We start from the raw sequence: 18,878 nt of genomic DNA, 5'->3' as shown, positions 1-18,878 counted from the left end.
TCTTGCTTTTTTTTTTTAAGTCAGTAATCCTCGCTTCCCTGTGCTCGACTCTATGCTCTGCACCTTCTCATGGAGACAATAATCTCCTCCTCTGACCAATGCAAAGCCACCCACACATGATAAAGCTCATTTGCGTCTGCTTACTAGGAGAAATTAAGCATTATCCATTCTTAGAGGAAGACACTTACACATATGGCTGGAGTGGAGGAGGAGAAAAAAAAGCATCCATTCATGATTATTGTTTGAGATCATGACCTGATGGAATCATCCATGTTTCTGCACTGACCAGGTATACTTGTTCACCAAAGATTATAATAATAGTACAACAGATTAATGATTTAATATTTGGATCGGCTGATTAGTTGGTTGGTTTTGTGTGGCACGAGTTTTGTGTGTTACTGTAAGCATTAATATTAACATGGGATAGTTTGGTTTGTTATGTGATCAGATCATTTCGCTGTAGAGTCATGCTGCTTCATGCTGTCATGACCAGTTTAGTTGTTGCTACAGAAAATGCCATAATGACACAGTTGACGAGCGGTTGATTTCGAACATTTCACCCTTAAAATTATTCTATTTATTATCCAGTAGAGGGAGTTCCTGTACACCTTTTGATCCATCCACACTGCTCTGAACCCATGTGTAGCTGTCTGATTGATTTTAAATTGATTTGTAGATAAGTTTGTGTTTTTATTCTAACCTCCTGTCAATCGTGTGGAACAGATCAATAAGTCAATAAATGTAAAAGAGAATGACTGGGTACTTTTTGGCCTGCGCAGACCTCTTGCTCACGAGGTCCCCTCACCAAGCTGCCAGTCTCAGAAACTGAGACTTCTGCATCAAATCTGCTTTGTAGCTACAGCACAGTTGTGTAGCCGAGGCCAGTCCTGGTCCCCAGAGCGACTGGAAACCACACAGCCAACAGTTCATCATGTTGGTAGTTTGGTGGATGATTTCTCTGCTGTTGCAATGTCTACCAGTAATAATGCTCTGATGTCTCTGTAGAGACAGAGACACGATGAACATGCCATCAACCTAATGACATTGTATAACAGTGAAACTGGTCAGGAGGTGATACATTTGGGATCAGGGTAATACACTTCATTAGTACTAATGCTTTCAGGTCTTCTTTCATATCTCTGCTGGTAATGAATAAAGACATTTTTTAGGTTTTGCTAAATGCATTGTGGTATTCGTTGTCTTAACAAGTAGGCTAAGTAACAGTGTCATTTTCCATTATTTTTGTATATGTTATGTAAGAGGTCAAACTCTTAACCACACTTAGCTGCAAGCTGCTCTGCATCTGTGTTGCACAACTACTTTAAAAAGTGTAAAATTGTGTCAGTCAGTGGGAATGAGAGATTAAATGTATTACATTCTGTTTATTTTAGACGCAATGACCAAAGTATAATAGCCAGATGAGATATGTGAAATTACCTTTAAGCAAAAAATGAGCAGTTTAAAACACTGTACCTCTCACTGTCTGTGCACAGCTGTGTCTGTCTGCACCTTGATGGGGCACTTCCCTGTCTGATAAACTCTGAGCCTCATCTGGTGGGACAACCTTTGGCTTTCTGCTGGCTAACTTTAGCCTCACAGCTTGCATGGTTTCTCTCTAAGCCTTTTTTGGGGTTGTGGTGTGCCAAAGTAGATTTCCCTTCAATAACCATTTATTAAATCTCTATCCATTAGACTCTGAGGCTTCATAAGAGCCGGCTGCATTAAGCCTGATTATGGGATGCCCGGTAGAGGAAAACGGTCTATGTGTCAAGTGTGTCATCGAGTGATTTATATCCCCTGGCTGGGATCTCTGTCTTGTCAGTTGGAAGTAAGCTGCAGAGAGGAGAGAGGCACTGAAACCTGTATTGATGGTGAAGAGTAATCGTTTTCAAGTGTAAATCCGGAGGGTGCTGTCATGCCTTGGTGCTCTCGAGGGTTTCTGTCTGCTTCTAATGTTGACATTGCTACTGCTGCTGAACCCTGACCTGCCGGCGCTCTGTAAGGATCTCAGTCTCAGCTTGAGTGTTCAACATGGACCCCAAGGGCCAGAGTGGCCCCGCTAAACGGTCCTCACTCAAACGCAGCACATCTGGATCACAGAAGGTAAGCTGTACCCTGCAGGCTGCAATGCTACATTCAACAGGTGACTTTGTGCTACTTTTTAGATTTGTCTGCATCCTGGTGTTTTGATTTTTTTTTGTCAAAAAGTTTTTTTTTCACAAGTTTAAATTTTTAATTACTTTTTATGACATTTCTTCTAAACTAACATTTAATGTCTATGTCTGTTAGAACAACTGCTATTAAATGCTTAGTTTCTTTTTAGTGGAGTTTTAAATACAGAAGCAGTTTTTTTTTTTTCAAATTGGTGCTGCATCACATGGAACCAATACTATGAGCTGCCCAGAGTCATACTGACCAATCATTTTAGAGCCTTTCTGTTTGGCATAAAGACATACCATTCAGCACTCCTTCTCATATGAGCACATGGTCTGCACCCCCAACTCTTGAAAGTTACTGTTAAGTGGGGTTTAAAGTTAAGCAACCACTCGCTCCAGTATGGCAGTTTAATCCCTCATAATGGCTCAATGTGGTCGAACGCGGCCATGACAGATTAAAGACTTTTATATTTTCCTACAGTCTGCTTTCACGTGATTAACAAACTCCTGTTAGCCTGTCCTTGAAAGCAGAAAAAAGTGTACAATCCAATGATCCTGGAAATATGGACTGAAACTTTGTGTCTGTAGAGCCTTAGATGCCAAAAAGTGCAGAAATGTGGACAAATAATGAAAATATTTGTAAATTACAATCAATGGGTAAGCTTTTAAGAAATTTAACAGCCTCTTGTGTTTAAACACAGATTACAATGTATGCAGTTGCTACGCATAATTATCATAATTGTTACATATAAGAACAGAAGGATACTTAGGTCTGTGGCCCTTCTGCTACCTGACATAATCAAAAGACTCTAGTGTGATAAGTGTGTACACTTTGTTAGATGATATTTATAACCTTTGTTTAATTTATACATGCCGGCTATAATCCACTACTTTTCTATATAAGGCTTTACTCCAGTAATCAGCAATGATTATGAATAGTGCTGGATTTCTGATGTCTGTGTCTGAATATAAATGCAATCAGAGGAACAACATTGTCCATTTTTTCTTGGTCACTCACATTTTCCATGTTGCATTAATAGTCTATAATCATGGATCTCTTTTTTTAAATGATTAAGGCCCACATACAGGATAGAAAAGGAACTACAGCCATTTAGGAAAAAAGAAAACACCAATAAAAATCAAATAGCAAATTATTCATTACTGTTTGTCTTTTGCTGTTTCGTCACCTGATGGGTGAGAATAATTTGTTCTTAGACACTTTCAATAAAAATAGCCCAGGCATCCAAACCAGTACAAATGTGATTAACAAACCCATTTTCATTCTGGGTCTGCAGGCTCATATGACTGTGTGATGTAAGTGTCAGGCTCAGGTCAGGTGAGGGCAAAGAATACTTTCAAAGCTTTATGGCTCGGGTCTGTGTACATGAGAAAATACCTTTGTGTGTGAAGACAATAGATAAAAGATCCTCACATGGTAAATCCAGCTACTGACAAATATCTCAGCGATATGTCTACAATCCACAAAAATAGACATTAAAAATTAGTCTTTAGATAGGAGCGCGCTGTGGACAAAGTGTGCAATTTTATCATTTAAAATGGCAGATATGAAAGATCAATAAATCAGAGAGGCAAGAAACAAATATCCTATATGACTGTACTGGAGTTGGGGTTTAATCAGCTGACTCCAAGGAAAACATCTACAACCTCATCTTTAGGAGATAACACCTGAACGGAACTTTTTGTTCAGAAAAAGTATATTTAGGAAAAATAAAATCGAGCTTTGCATTGCAACAGATGTCACGCAGTAACCACAACTACTTAAAGAAGCACAACACTTTTGGTAACAACGGCCCCAAAGGAAAGGCTCATTCATCATGTAGTTTTGCTACAGGGTATGACTATTTGTTTCTCACTCACGATAAGATCATATGTTTTCAACTTAACAACTAAAGAATCTGTTTCTAGCATGCTTTTCGTGCATAAAGGAAAATATCCTAACCTTTACAGTTTATATATATATTTTACACTACTTGCACTGTTTTTAGATTTGTAAGATAGATATTTTATTACAGATTGAAATGCTGTTTCCTTCACTGCATAGTGAACCTAAAACAAATGAGTCCAGATCACACCCAATCCAGAAGCACTCTTGTTTTAGTTTTTTAATTTCTCTGCCAACAAATATTTCACTTTCAATACAAACACACCTGTTGCTAGTTGCTGTCTTTAAATAAAATTTCATGTGGTATCTTTGTCTGACTTTTCCTCTGGGGGGAAAAACAGGAAAACAGCAGCTTTAAAACATGTCTTATGACTCCCTCCACTCTTAGGGATAATCAGTGACATGTTGGACTCGTGATGGCTAACTGGATTTCCAACCTCAGGAGGACAATGAGTGCATTTACAAACAGGGCTGGCTGAAAACAGTTAGCTTCACAGTTAAATGTAAATTTGCCTATCCAGAGCCTGGAAGTCCAAAATATGTCGCTTTGTCGAAATATCTTTTCCCCTCAAGTGAAAACACTTAAAAAGCAGCTTTATATGCAGTGCATGTGGATCAGCCACGAGTACAAAATATTGTTTTTAATCATTTTAGACAGTAAAAAGGAGTCTACGTGGGTTTCCTTCTTGTCACAGTGCATCAAGCTCTAACCTCATCGCCATTCAGCACCAAAGCTGAGCAATTAGTTGCTTTCAAACTTGGTGACATCACATTCCTTATAGGACCCCCAAATCCTTTCTGATCCATTTCACTTGTGCTGATGAGGCTTTTGTTGCCTGAATTCCATCTTTACTAGAATATTCTGAACAAATACATGTCTCTTTGTCATATATAGTTTTTCACATTTCCATTGTAAGTAACTAAACACACTGAAATCAGCCTGGTCAGACGTCAACATAAGAAAAAATACAGCTAGTATTAAACCTTCTCTGTATGCCTGCTAGACCTGAATAGTCTGTATAATTGTAGCTTCACTGGAACAAATTAGCTGTGATCTAGTTGTTGCTAAGCTGTGGGTCAGGAGACCAGGACCATGTGATTCCAGTACAAAAAGGAATGAATGTATGGCAGTGTGATGTGGCCCTGTACTGCATTATGATCCAGCAAAGGAACATATTCTTAGAGAGATTTAGACCAGAGATCTAATGCACTGTTAAATTTTAAGGGCAAAAACATTATTATATTGGTGCAGCTAATGAAAAACAGTTTATTTGGTTCGTAACTCAGCAATTATAACTCCAATCTCACACAAATGTCTTTTGTTTTCAGTGATCGTTTCCTCAGAAAAAAAGTATCTGCACATTGGAATGAATGTTGTTTATTGTTCCGAGGCTTGTCTTAAGTCTGGTTAATTTGCTCGGTGTGACACAATCTGATCCTGCAGTATCTAATTCTTCAAGGTTTTTGTTGTTAAGTGCTCAAAGGCAGCTCTTAACGAGCCAGCTGGTTGCTGACTGGATTTCGGTTTTAATTGCTGTGGTTAATGAGTTTAAGTAAGCTGAAATATCTGGCCAAACCCTTCTGGAAATGTGCTTTGTTTTGTTCAGTTATAATTAACAGCAACCCACGTGCGTTTTTTTTACCAGCGCAAAACTGGGAAACTATGTGTGTGTGTGTGTGTGTGTCTTGGTCTTTCTGTGTCATCAACCGCTAACCTCCCTTGTCTTTTGTACTGAGAGTTACAGTCAGTCTCGTACTGCTCACTTCGACCATAAAAGGAGTACTTATTCACATGAGGGAGGTTTTAAGCACGTATGTGTACTACTTTGTGATCCATCTTAGCTCAACTAATGTCTTCCTCTAGTTATTTAGAAATTTAGCTGAAACCCCTTTCATGTTAAACATTATTTAGATTAACCATATTGAAATGTGTCTGATTTGACAAAAAGAACCCTACAGATTTTCTCCTATCAGACGCCAGTCAGTGCGATATAAAGGCTTCCTGGTGTGAGACTATTTATTATACAGAATCAATGATGTTCTTAAATGCAAATCCCCCTAACATTATCAACACTAAAAAGCAAGATTAGGAGAATATTGAATAGCTGATTTGCTGGGCTTTACTTTGCTCCACATACACAATACATGGTGGGTGGAAATAGAGATTAACTGCAATTAGCATTGACTGACCTTGCCCCCGACTAGAGACCAGTCATGTCTTAACAAGGCGCCTTCCAAAAGAATGCCTGCATCCAATTCTCTCAATTATGCAAATTGGGCTGAAATCAAAGTAGTTGGAGGGGGTGAAATTTTTTTTTTCAAGTGATAAGTTGGGGAGCCTCCGAAACGAGACTGCAGTGCTGTTAGGTTGTGCCGTCTTCTCACACCAACTAAGATCTTCCACACTGTGAAGCGAACACAAAGAAAGGAGTTTCAACAAATTGGGAGATTAGGGGCCAGTTATCAAAGTAGATTTATTGTGCCTTGTTCAAGCGAAGGATGAAAATACCCTGTGGGCATGGAGAAGGGGTCATGGGACTCCCAAAAGGATTACCTTGAACTGGAGTCATGAGACTTGGGTGAACAAAGACCCTGCTCACATGCTCATCATATTAACCAGCCCTCATAAAGTGAAGAAGTTTCATGTCCTGTGGGATTCAATGAGACCACTTGACTGGGAGTGCAGCACCAGGAGAGGAAAGCTCTGGTCATGGAGCAGCAGAGTTTAGACTTCCACTCTCAAGCCTTTACCTCTAAGCAGCGGGAGAGACAGGACTCCGAGGAGGACTGTGTGTGAGTCTATTGCAACTGTTTTTAAACTTAACTTCATCGCTTTTACCAGAGAATCTGCCTGATGTTACTGAATGTTAGAGAATGGAGAGTGAACTCAGATGTGTTAAATGTGAGCAGGCAGCACTGCGTGAGTTCTGGGTGCTTAATGATGCGTGATTACACTGAGGCGGAAAATTGCCAAGACAAGAACAGCAATATATGACAGGATAGAAATATTCCTGCACAAACCAACAGGTTACATAGAAAAGAGCAGCAACAGCAAAAACATTTTAAAAGCTTCTAATTTTTTGATTTTTAACCAGCTCAATCTTTACCGGACATTGTTCAGGACTTCAATAACGTGTCATTGGAGTTCTATGTAAAGTGAGTTTCTATATGTGTTTAATCAACAGAGAAGTAGTGTTGGATTTAAAGTACAAGCAAGAGTGAGAAGTAGTTGAAAAGCCAATATGCAAAGAACGCATAAAATCTCAAATCAAACAAGCTCATTACTAGTGCTTATTATAAGGAAGGACCTAAAAGCTGCCTATACAGTAAAGGAATCCAGAGGTTTATCACTGACCTCTATTTTCTTAAAGAAGACAGTTTGTGGTTTAGCAGTGCAGTCACACAGTAACTGCTCTGTGTTAAGAGCCCCTGTGACTGTCACAAGACTCCAATAGAGTTTATCTTTTTAATTTATACTCACATGACTTTAGGATTATAGTTTAAATTCACACAAAGATTTTTTTGAATGTGTTAAGATAATGGTGCAATTAAAGTATTCAGGTCTGTTCTGTGTTTTCTTGGAAAGCTTTGCTTCCAGGGCTTCAGTTTTAATTGGGGTTCCACTGCCAACAATAGGCCTCAGAGAAACTCTGCTTTGAACTCAGGTTATTTTTGCTCAGCGCTGGAAAAAGATCAGACGACAATCAGGACAAGTGTGTGGGCATAGTACTTTTGTGTGATGCTTTTCGCTGGCTGCTTATCAACCTTGAATAGATAATAAAAGCAGACAATTCCTTTGGGTTGTTGGCATAATAACTTAGCTTGACTCTTCTGTCTGATTATTAATATTTTTGCATTATAAGCTATATATAGACTGCAAGACATTTTTTTTCTACAGTTTCACCTCTCTTCGAATTTTTGCTTTCTTTGTAGGATGCATTCACTCCTCATCTTTTAGCCAGGATTACCACTAAGAGGATTTCAGTAGTGATACTTAGATTCAGATATCGGCAAGGATGATCTCTCCATGACAACAGGGACGACGGCACATAATGTGAACTAACACTTTCCTGTCTTTTTTTGTCTTGACAGGCACAGAGGGCTTGGATTGAGAGGACCTTTTATAAAAGAGAATGTATTCACATATTTCCAAGCAAGGACCCGACCAGGTAATCATGTTCTAACTGAATCCTATTTGTTAGGACAATATAATTCTAGCTGTATTATTCTTGTATATCACATACTGATTTTAAACACAAGTATAACTGAAACATGACAACATAGCCACATACATAGCCAAATATTTTTGGTCAGTTGGGCCCATTGTTAAGAAAATAAGTAACTCATGCAAGTGATTAGGGGTGACATTCAGCTCTATATTCAGTATATGAATACAAATCGTTTCCCAAAATCGTGACACCTAGTGTATGATGACATGTTACAGGACATTAATCAGGATTAAGATCTTTTTTTAGAGTCTGGTGGGACATGATTATTGTCATGGGCTGAGACCAGCCAGGCAGTGCATCCCTTTGTTTTCTGAGGTCCACATTTCCCAGAAATGGAACCAGCCATTAAAATAGGCCAGCATGTTTTGAGGGAAAAAAAAAAGACGGTGTCCTAATGGGCAGTCTCAATTAATTTCATTCACCTTGGTTCATACCTTCTGTTCTGTCTAGATGTGCCTGTGGTCAGCTGACAACGCAGCACGTGGCCATCCCTCCTGGTGCCAACTCAATAGAGGAAGCGAACCAGCTGGTGCATATTGACACCCCACGGGATAAATGGACAGTGATCAAGCACACAAGGACGTATCCAACAGACGCCTTTGGGATCATCGAGTTCCAGGGAGGAGGATTCATCAACAAAGCCATGGTGAGTCTCTATAAGGTGTTACAACATTAGAGGAGTGAGTCGATGCAATGCAGCTCTTCCACTGTACACTATGCCTATAGTAACGACATGCAAAATTCACAACAAACACAGTAATACGTCACAATTATTTTTCCTTCTAGTACATCCGGGTTTCATATGACACCAAGCCTGACAACCTCCTGCATTTGATGGTGAAGGACTGGCAACTGGAGCTGCCCACTTTGCTCATTTCTGTACACGGAGGTCTTCAGAACTTTGACCTTCAGCCTAAACTCAAGCAAGTGTTCGGCAAAGGTCTGATCAAAGCTGCCGTTACCACTGGAGCTTGGATCTTCACGGGTGGAGTCAACACGGGTAGGACACTGACAGATCAGGAAAACGCTTTTAATGTTCACTTAACAAATATCAGCTTGTGACATTAGAAGATTACCTTTGCTCTAAATTGTTATTACATAATACCTATTCTGCAATTTCCTAAGGGAGATTTGACCAACCCATTGTCACAGGTTTAAGCTCTATAATTAGAGCTTTAGTGGGAAAGTTCATCACAAATGGCAATCTGGGTGGATTGTGCGTGCAGTTTCCTACAGTATGTTCCACATCTGGCAGAGTTATTATTTATATTGCTCTATTTTCTTAATTCCAACTTAGGCGTGATCCGTCATGTTGGAGATGCCTTAAAGGATCATTCCTCCAAGTCACGAGGAAAGGTGTGTGCAATAGGAATTGCTCCATGGGGGATCTTGGAAAACAAAGAGGACCTGATTGGAAAAGATGTAAGAATGACTATATTTAGTTTAAAAAAAAAAACTCTTTGTAATGCTATTTTTTCTTCAAGCATTTCACTGCCATCTCTTCCCCCTTTTCTAGGTAACCAGGCCCTATCAGACAATGGCAAACCCACTGAGTAAGCTGGCAGTGCTCAACAACAGCCATTCACACTTCATTCTCACTGACAATGGAACCTGTGGGAAGTATGGCTCGGAGGTCAAACTCCGTCGAATGCTGGAGAAACACATCTCCTTGCAGAAGATCAACACTCGTAAGTCACACAGTCCTCTCAAGACTGCCATATAATCATGCTCCATCCTATAGTGTGTGGGTGTGTGTAAATGAGAATCGTGTTGGACAAGTGGATGGAGAGCTCCTCTGTGACCTGTGGGCTTCCCTTTGTCATCCTATGCCTGGAGCTCGGATAAGGCAGGGACAGCAAAGGGATGCTCAGCTGTCACCACTGACTTCACTCCCTCCTTCCTCTGGTTTGTCTGCTCACATGCTCTACATAATTTCCACCCTCATTTCATTATTTCGGTCTGCTGTTATGACACTTTAATGTATAGGGGGACTGAGTATTTGTTCCTGTATGTTTCAGGTTTAGGTCAGGGGGTGCCACTGGTGTGTCTGATAGTGGAGGGTGGTCCCAACGTTATCTCCATTGCCCTGGAGAGTCTGAGAGATGAGCCTCCCATCCCTGTGGTAGTGTGCGATGGCAGCGGACGTGCTTCTGACATCATATCCTTCGCGCACAAGTTCTCAGAGGATGGAGGGTGAGGTTTTTGATTTGTTCTTTACAATCCTCTTATTTTATTTCTCGGATGAAAAGCTGGAAGGAAAATTTTACCATCCTTTTCTATTTTCAGCCTGGTTAACGATGACGTCAGAGACCAACTTTTAGTAACTATTCAGAAGACATTCAATTATACCAAAAGCCAGTCACAGCAGATCCTGCTCATGGTAATGGAGTGCATGAAGAAAAGGGAACTGGTGAGTAGAAAAATAAAGTAAAACATGTGTCACAATCCTCATATATCAGACCATCTCAACCTTGGACATAACATGTCTGTGACAATCAATAAACATTTGATCCATGAAACGTCTGGTCTCCATCGTCATTCCTGCACAACCACTCATCTGTGTTATTTCCATTAACATACTGAATAAACATAATCCTCACAACCTACTTGTCATTTCTCCATCTTTTTGTAGTCATGTGTGGTAATGTCATGCAATCCAGGGGATTGGAGGCTTTACTGCAGGCCATCATTAACCCTCATATATGTGTAGTGGTGGTGGTATCTAATTCCAGAGTGTTCAACTCCTTGCTTCCATGTAAACAGTACACTTCACCCTGGCAAGAGTCTAATCGCAGAGCTTGTTTCTCCAAAGTGTGGAGACTTTGGTGCATAAATAGCAGTGATAGCAGATTTCCGTAGGCATAAGTGATGTGATTAGTAGTTGGTAATACCCAGCCCATATAATCTGGGGACTCCATACATTTGGGTGGGAAAGATCAGTGCACACTACCACCTGCTTAGCTCTTGCTTCATCTATTCACAGTAAGCATGCAGCACACAGATGGAGAAGAGGCTCCATCTCCCTAATCCTCAACCAGGTTCCTCTCTCCACTCCCCAGGCTTTCAGTCCCCAGAGTGCTCTCACTTCACCAGCGACTCTGCATTCTCTATCCCCTCACGTATTAGACTGCCTAATGCTCCAACAAACCCAGATAAGCAACTTAAAACTGCTTTTTTTTCAAAGATCATACCACTTTGAGCTTGGTCTCATACCATTTAGTTTTCAAGGTTTCCCAATCCAGACAATGTGACAAAGCAGCCAGACTACTGCACTATCGCCTGCTCTTAAACTAAAGTGCCATGACTAACCTACAGGTGAATCTGTGTGGCCGTCTAGTCCTCACATAATCCTTTCATCCTAAGTGCATTCAACATGAACAGCTGGGTTAGACAAATTTAAAATACTGGTTTATTTCACCGATACATAACAATAGGATAAAACATTTAACTGAATTATGAATACTATTAAAAAGGCTCCCCATTTGTTAAAAAAGAAACACACAGTTCCCCTTGCAACTGACGGAGCAACACAACTTTGCAGTGTTCAAACTGATGCAGGCTGCTCATTATTAACGCATCCCGAGACTGAGCCTGGCGCCACGCCACATTTTCATGCCAATCTAATCCCATTCACCATGGCTGCACATGTGACAGGGCCGTCAGCATAATTTAATTTGATATAGTTGAGTTTATAACAAGGCAAGTGCTATCACTCTGCCTGACGAGGAAATTAGCTGTAAGTGCCAGAAAGGTCAGCTGCAGACTGCTGCAGTCAGAAACCCACTGAAAATCACTTAATATCACGTGTTTTCAGCTACAGTTAAAGCTATACATTGTAATAATGAACTCATTCATTCATCCATTCATTTAAGTAGGGTGTCACTCCTGCAATTGCTGTTTTTTTGGTGGTTTTTTCTTTGTAGATCACAGTTTTTCGAATGGGCTCAGAGGGACAACAAGATATAGAAATGGCCATCCTCACAGCATTGTTAAAAGGTATTATCAGTCTGCATCACAGCTTCCACACACTCGTAAACAGCAACACTTACTTATTTTCTCCCATCTGCTTCTTTTTCTGCATCAGGCACCAATGCTTCAGCAGCAGATCAGCTCAGTCTGGCTCTGGCCTGGAACAGAGTGGATATTGCTCGTAATCACATCTTTGTTTACGGACACAATTTACCAGTGAGTGGTGCTCACGTTCGAATTTTAATCATTCCATTTTCAGATTTCTCAGCTTACAATGAACTTTTCTGCACAAACTAGGAGACACTTTGTATTATCTAGCACTTATGTGAAGTGAAAGAGATACACATTAGACAAATGCCATTCAGATTATAATCTTAGAAAAATAATCTATATAAAGTATATATTACATATATATATATTTATATATATTAAAGCATATCTGTAAGGATAATGCAGAGAGCATGTTCTCTGCCAATAGTACTAATAGTTCAAAGTACATCCTTTTATGAACAGAGCAGATTTTCTTTAAAACAGAAAAAAACCAATAACAGTGTGATTAAATGAGAGTAATAAAACTCAAAACATAATCTGCCAAGGTGAATTTACAGCTTTCTTTTTTTAATTCCTGCCTGCTCAGCCTGCTGGTGCCATTGCCAACACTACAACCGCTGTAGCCCCGACCCAGGAGAAACAGAGTCCCGCTAGTGCCCCTCGCAATAAGACTCGGGCCAAAAAGGGGAAAGGGAAAGGAAAGGCAAAACCAGAACCTCCAGAAGAAACTGATCCAAGAAAGTTGGAGCTAATTCGCTGGGTAAGCACTGTGGTTTATGTGAACAAGGAGCACAATAAAAAGTAGCAATTCATTCTGTCATGTATTACTTTCTCTCAGGTGAACTCCCTGGAGCAGGCTATGATGGATGCTCTGGTTCTGGACAGAGTGGACTTTGTGAAACTGCTCCTTGAGAATGGGGTCAATATTCACCACTTTCTCACCATTCCCAGGCTGGAAGAGTTATACAACACGGTCAGTCTGAGACACCACTACAAATGAAAATAAAGCATGGCACAAAAGATTTAACACTAATTCTTTCTGTTACTTCTCCGTTTACTTGGTTTTTATCAGAAACTTGGGCCTGCAAATACACTGCATGCTGTTGTTAGAGACGTGAAAAAGGTAAAATGACCTTTTTATGATTGTGGACAATTTCAGTTTTAAATATAATTTAAATAGATAGATTTGCTATAATAATCATGACTGGTGATTCTGCAGGGGAACCTTCCTCCAGATTATCAGATCACACTGATTGATATTGGCCTGGTGCTGGAGTACCTCATGGGAGGAGCATACAGGAGCAATTACACCAGAAAGGTTTTTCGCAATCTCTACAATAATTTATATGGACTAAAAAGGGTAAGTATGGAATGAAGCAAATATGAATTTGTTCAATGTAGGGTGCAACTGAAGTCAAATGTTTTGTTTTCTTCTTACAGCCAAAAGCACTAAAGCTTCTAGGAATGGAGGTGAGGTGTCATTTTTACAACAAAACACTTTCAATCAGCTGAACACATACACAAGAATCATTTGAAATATATATATATACATTTTTGTTTTTGTTAGGATGATGAACCCCGAACAAAAGGCAAGAAAAAGCCAAAAAAGAAGAAAGAGGAAGAGGTGGAGATAGATGTGGATGACCCAGAGGTCTGTCGATTCAAGTTTCCCTTTCATGAGCTGATGCTGTGGGCAGTGCTGATGAAGCGCCAGAAGATGGCGCTGTTCCTCTGGCAGCGCGGAGAAGAAGCTATGGCAAAGGCCTTAGTGGCTTGTAAACTGTACAAGGCCATGGCCCACGAGTGCTCCGAGAGCGAGCTGGTGGACGACATCTCCCAAGATCTGGAGAACAACTCCAAGTGAGTACATGTTAAACTAATAAAGAGCTCCAGCGTATTTTTATTACTCTTTTGTCAAGTGCCACATGGAAATAAAATGTATTTCTACTCTTCATTTCACAGAGAATTTGGCCAGTTGGCCTATGAGCTGTTGGACCAGTCCTACAAACATGACGAACAGGTGGCCATGAAACTCTTAACATATGAGCTGGTTAACTGGAGTAATTCCACCTGTCTGAAGCTGGCTGTGGCTGCTAAGCAACGTGACTTCATCGCTCATACCTGCAGCCAGATGTTGCTCACTGACATGTGGATGGGCTGCTTAAGGATTGGAAAAAACCCAGGCATCAAGGTTGACATGAAAAAAAAATCCCTTTAAACAAATGGTTCAAAACAAGTATGAACAACTGACTAATTTGCAGTGATATCTCACCTAGGTTATACTGGGAATCATGTTTCCACTTCTGATTCTTCTAATGGAATTCCGTCTTGGAGATGACGCTTCCTATCATACATCTGGAGGCAAAGAAGAAGGAAAAGAGAAGGAAGATGATGCTAAATCGAGCAAGGTCCTGATCCATGCTGACCACATCAGATTCATTTCCTTTAAAGGATGATACGCTATAAACTTTACTCTGATGTTTCAGGGGCCTAACGCTGATGCCACTTCACGAAAGGGAGATGAAGAGGAAGGAAGCGCTAAAGTTCGCCGGACTCCTATAGGCAAAAGAGTCTTTGGGTTTTATGATGCACCCTTCACCAAATTCTGGTTCAACACTGTAAGTTCCTTTTTTTAGAATTATGCACTTTTAAAAATTTTAAAATGAATACTTGCAATACAATCATTTTCTGGGTCTCCCCTCCTGACAGATTTCCTATTTGGGCTATTTGATGCTGTATAACTACATCATCCTAGTGAAAATGGAGCGATGGCCATCTATACAAGAGTGGATTGTCATAGCTTACATCCTTACGCTTGGCACTGAAAAAGTCAGACAGGTAAAAGCTACAACTACAGTGACAGAGTCAGAAATACTAATGAATTCTGCTTGACCTTTTAAATTCTGGTGTCCAGATTTTAATGTCAGAGCCAGGAAAGCTGAAGCAGAAGATCAGTGTGTGGCTGGAGGACTACTGGAACATCACAGACCTGGCTGCCATTTCCACATTCCTCCTGGGCCTCATGCTGCGGCTGCAGCATGAACCGTATATGGGCTACGGCAGGGTCATCTACTGTATAGACATCATCTTCTGGTACATCCGTGTATTGGACATCTTTGGTGTCAACAAATACCTGGGACCCTATGTGATGATGATAGGGAAGATGGTAAATAAATAACATGAAAGTGAACTGACAGGCATGACAACATGCAAAAATGACAAATCCAAATGTTTCTCTTCTTGCAGATGATTGACATGATGTACTTTGTTGTGATCATGCTGGTGGTGCTCATGAGCTTTGGGGTGGCTCGGCAAGCCATACTTCACCCAGACGAAGAGCCAACATGGCGCCTGGCCAGAAACATTTTCTACATGCCATACTGGATGATCTATGGAGAGGTTTTTGCAGACTCGATAGACCGTAAGACTAGAATTCATAGTAAGATTCTGTTTCCTGATTCTGGGCAGATGATCAGTGTTACATTGGTTTCTCTGTCTTAAATTGTGTGTTGATTATTAACAGTACCTTACACTGTAACACTGTAACACTTTGGCTCCCTCTGCTGGCACATTTGCATGTCATTTTCTCAGTTGTGATCATCTGCCTTCAAGTTTTCTTTCCTGTGATCATTTCTTCTGTCAGGGTGAAGTCAACAAGCAGCTATTTCGAAGTATTGTATTGTACATTGTATTAAGTATTAAAATACTTTCTAGGAAAGTCAATTACACATTTACATTACAACATTTGTTTATTTTGAATAAGTTGATTTCATTCCCACTTGTGTGTTTAAACAAAAAATATCCTAGAATTTTTGGATGACATCAGTCCATTATATCATGGACATCAGCTTGACCTTGACAGAAATATGACATAAAAATCCCAGATGTTTTGGTTTTTAACACTTTCTACATCTTTCTGTGGCACTGCGCTTTTCTGGAATTATTTATACAAGTCTATGCAATGGAAATCAACCGTAAGTAGACAAAAACACAATTCTACCAATTAATTTCTAAAAATAAACCTACAGCTATAACCCTCCTTCCCCACAGCTCCATGTGGTGAACATTTATATGATGAGGATGGGAAGAAACTTCCTCCTTGTATTCCTGGTGCTTGGCTCACACCTGCAATTATGGCCTGCTATCTTCTCGTGGCAAACATTCTCCTGGTCAACTTGCTCATTGCTGTGTTCAAGTAAATATATGTTCTTATTATTCTGAAGGAAATTATTACAGTCTATTATTACAGTTAACTCACTCACTGGTTTACACGTCTTGTCACACAGCAACACGTTCTTTGAAGTCAAGTCCATTTCCAACCAGGTGTGGAAATTTCAAAGATATCAGCTGATCATGACATTCCACGACCGTCCCATTCTGCCTCCACCACTCATCATCTTCAGCCACCTCTACATCCTCTTCAGCAGACTGTTTAGGAGGTGTGCCAGGAAGAGACAGGAGGGAGAGCTGGATGAGAAGGACCGGGGCCTCAGTTAGTTTTTGTTCTATTAATACAAAATATATAACTCCCCCCTTTTTTAGGGAGTTTTTCCTTGCCACAGTGCTCTTTGGGGGGTTCCTGTGAAGCGCTTTGAGACAATGTCTGATTGTAATATGCGCTATATAAATAAAACTGAATTGAATTGAATTTTTTTTTGAAAGTCTAATGATTTCGTGGTTAGATAGTATCTATCTATCTATCTATCTATCTATCTATCTATCTATCTATCTATCTATCTATCTATCTAACATGTCATCCATTTCTTTCAGAGCTCAGGTTGAATCCAGAGGAACTGAAAAATCTGTACGAGTTCGAAGAGCAGTGTGTGGAGGAATACTTCAGAGTAAAAGAGGATGCACAGCAGTCTTCTAGTGATGAACGCATTAAGGTTACATCAGAGAGGTAAATCACTTTTTCAGTAGTAGATAAATTATTTACAGTTTGTGTTTTCATTTCTTGATTCTCATTCATATTTTTAGAGTTGAAAATATGTTCATGCGTCTGGAGGAGGTAAATGAAAGGGAGAACACGATGAAGGCCTCCCTGCAGACAGTAGATCTACGTCTGGCGCAGCTGGAGGAAATCCATGGGCGTATGGCAGTCGCACTGGAAAAGCTTGCAGGGGTGGACCGTTTGGAGCTGACCAGGACTTATTCACGAAACTCCTCAGTATGTGATCCTTCCTCTCTCCTACGCCAGGGCAGTATTAACAGTGCTGATGGCTACAGTCTTTACCGCTTCCACATGGACATGGAGGAGTTTGCATCCAAGCAGAAGGACATAGAGGAGCCGACTAAAACTGGCGTAGAAAGGCAGCAGAGTCTGCGGCAGGCCTCTGGTATTTGCAACACAATGGAAGGAGGTCAGACCCTAGAGGTTGGTGGTTTGGACAGATCGCGACCTAGTTCATGTGTAAATATTCTAATATCTCCATGTGAACAAAAGCCAGCGTCTGCAGCATCAAGTCAAGAGACCATATCCAACATGAGACAAGGCAGCACCTTGGTGCTAGACAGACTAACAGACAAAAACAGACTTAAACCTTTGTCCCCTCCAAAAAGGACTAAGTCCTTGAAGCACTACCCAGTAGAAGACCAGGTCACGTCTCCTTTGACAAAGAGAAGAGCCATGAGCACCATTATTATCAACCCCCCTGACGAACCAGAGGAAGCTGCTGATATTGCAGTGAAGGCCGAGCTGTTGCAAGGAACCTCCTCTTCTCCCAAGCGGACTAAATCTCTGAAATGTGTCCCTTTCGAAAGCCAAGCCCAGGTTTCTCCTGTCACAAAGAAAAGGGCTATGAGCAGCATCATCTACAACCCGGCTGAGACAGGTGATGAAGGCCTGCAAACTGCAGACTACAGGTCATTGATAGATGAGGTCACCAAAGCCCCAAATCAATGGCCAGAAAACCTGGAGTATCAGGTGCATTCCAGCGGTTTGGGTCACATGCCAAAAGTATCAACAGTGAGAGCACTTGCCCAGCAGTTTCAAACAACTGCTGCACCAGCAGAGCTCAAAAAACAAATCCGGACTGATGCAATTCCTTCAGAAAGTAAGGGTGCCCCTCAAGAAGCAGCATCTGAGCAGGACCAAACAAAGACAAAGGCGAAGAGAAACCTCTCGGATACAACCGAGTATCTGACTGTAGTCGATGAAAAATATCTGCCATCTCACAGGTCACAGAGCTGGAATGCAAGTGATAGAAAAGTAAAGCCCTTGGTGGTCAGCATGGAGCCGCGGGCCTCTAGCAGTGAGAGAGACCTCGTTGAAGCTACCAGAGCATCAGCTGCTGGACAGGACGACAAGAGAAAGATGGTGGTCAGGAAGACGGAAGATGATGGACAGAAGTAAAGTTGAGATCCTTAGAGAGGGGCAAGAGTGGCAAATAAAACAGAAAGTGGAAGGATGAACAACAGTGAGACATACCAGCAAGACTGTGAACTGCCATCAGAGTTCATTAGTGAGGCTGAGCATATAAAGCCGGTGTAAAAAAAAAAAAAATATATGAAAAACAATCAACAACTCAACATGTTCAATCAAGCGGTCATGGTTAGTAGTCAGATTAA

At 40.7% G+C, this 18,878-nt stretch overlaps 1 protein-coding gene across 1 annotated transcript; it reads left to right on the top strand.

Annotated features, from left to right (window-relative positions):
* The first annotated feature begins 2,031 nt into the window (after nucleotides 1–2,031).
* On the top strand, nucleotides 2,032–18,875 carry trpm1b (transient receptor potential cation channel, subfamily M, member 1b). Its single transcript, XM_028430462.1, has 28 exons — nucleotides 2,032–2,103; nucleotides 8,152–8,228; nucleotides 8,739–8,934; nucleotides 9,075–9,288; nucleotides 9,586–9,710; nucleotides 9,805–9,976; nucleotides 10,307–10,481; nucleotides 10,575–10,698; nucleotides 12,212–12,284; nucleotides 12,373–12,473; nucleotides 12,895–13,068; nucleotides 13,147–13,281; nucleotides 13,381–13,431; nucleotides 13,528–13,668; nucleotides 13,749–13,778; nucleotides 13,876–14,168; nucleotides 14,271–14,499; nucleotides 14,585–14,716; nucleotides 14,795–14,926; nucleotides 15,018–15,146; nucleotides 15,223–15,474; nucleotides 15,555–15,729; nucleotides 16,262–16,282; nucleotides 16,359–16,503; nucleotides 16,595–16,800; nucleotides 17,079–17,211; nucleotides 17,289–18,173; nucleotides 18,282–18,875. The coding sequence occupies exons 1-28, from the start codon at nucleotides 2,032–2,034 to the stop codon at nucleotides 18,661–18,663; spliced, it is 4,974 nt and encodes a 1,657-aa protein (XP_028286263.1). The 3' UTR covers nucleotides 18,664–18,875.
* Nucleotides 18,876–18,878: the final 3 nt, after the last annotated feature.

This window comes from Parambassis ranga, chromosome 19 (assembly GCF_900634625.1).
Source record: "Parambassis ranga chromosome 19, fParRan2.1, whole genome shotgun sequence".
NCBI classification, from domain to species: Eukaryota; Metazoa; Chordata; class Actinopteri; family Ambassidae; genus Parambassis; species Parambassis ranga.
This window is presented reverse-complemented; position numbering and strand designations above follow the sequence as displayed.

Excerpts from the sequence above, each read along its gene's own strand:
- trpm1b (XM_028430462.1), top strand. The coding sequence starts at position 2,032 with ATGGACCCCAAGGGCCAGAGTGGCCCCGCTAAACGGTCCTCACTCAAA. Across the intron at positions 12,474-12,894 it reads TTTACGGACACAATTTACCA|CCTGCTGGTGCCATTGCCAA; the intron begins GTGAGTGGTGCT and ends CTGCCTGCTCAG. Across the intron at positions 16,504-16,594 it reads TTGCTCATTGCTGTGTTCAA|CAACACGTTCTTTGAAGTCA; the intron begins GTAAATATATGT and ends CTTGTCACACAG.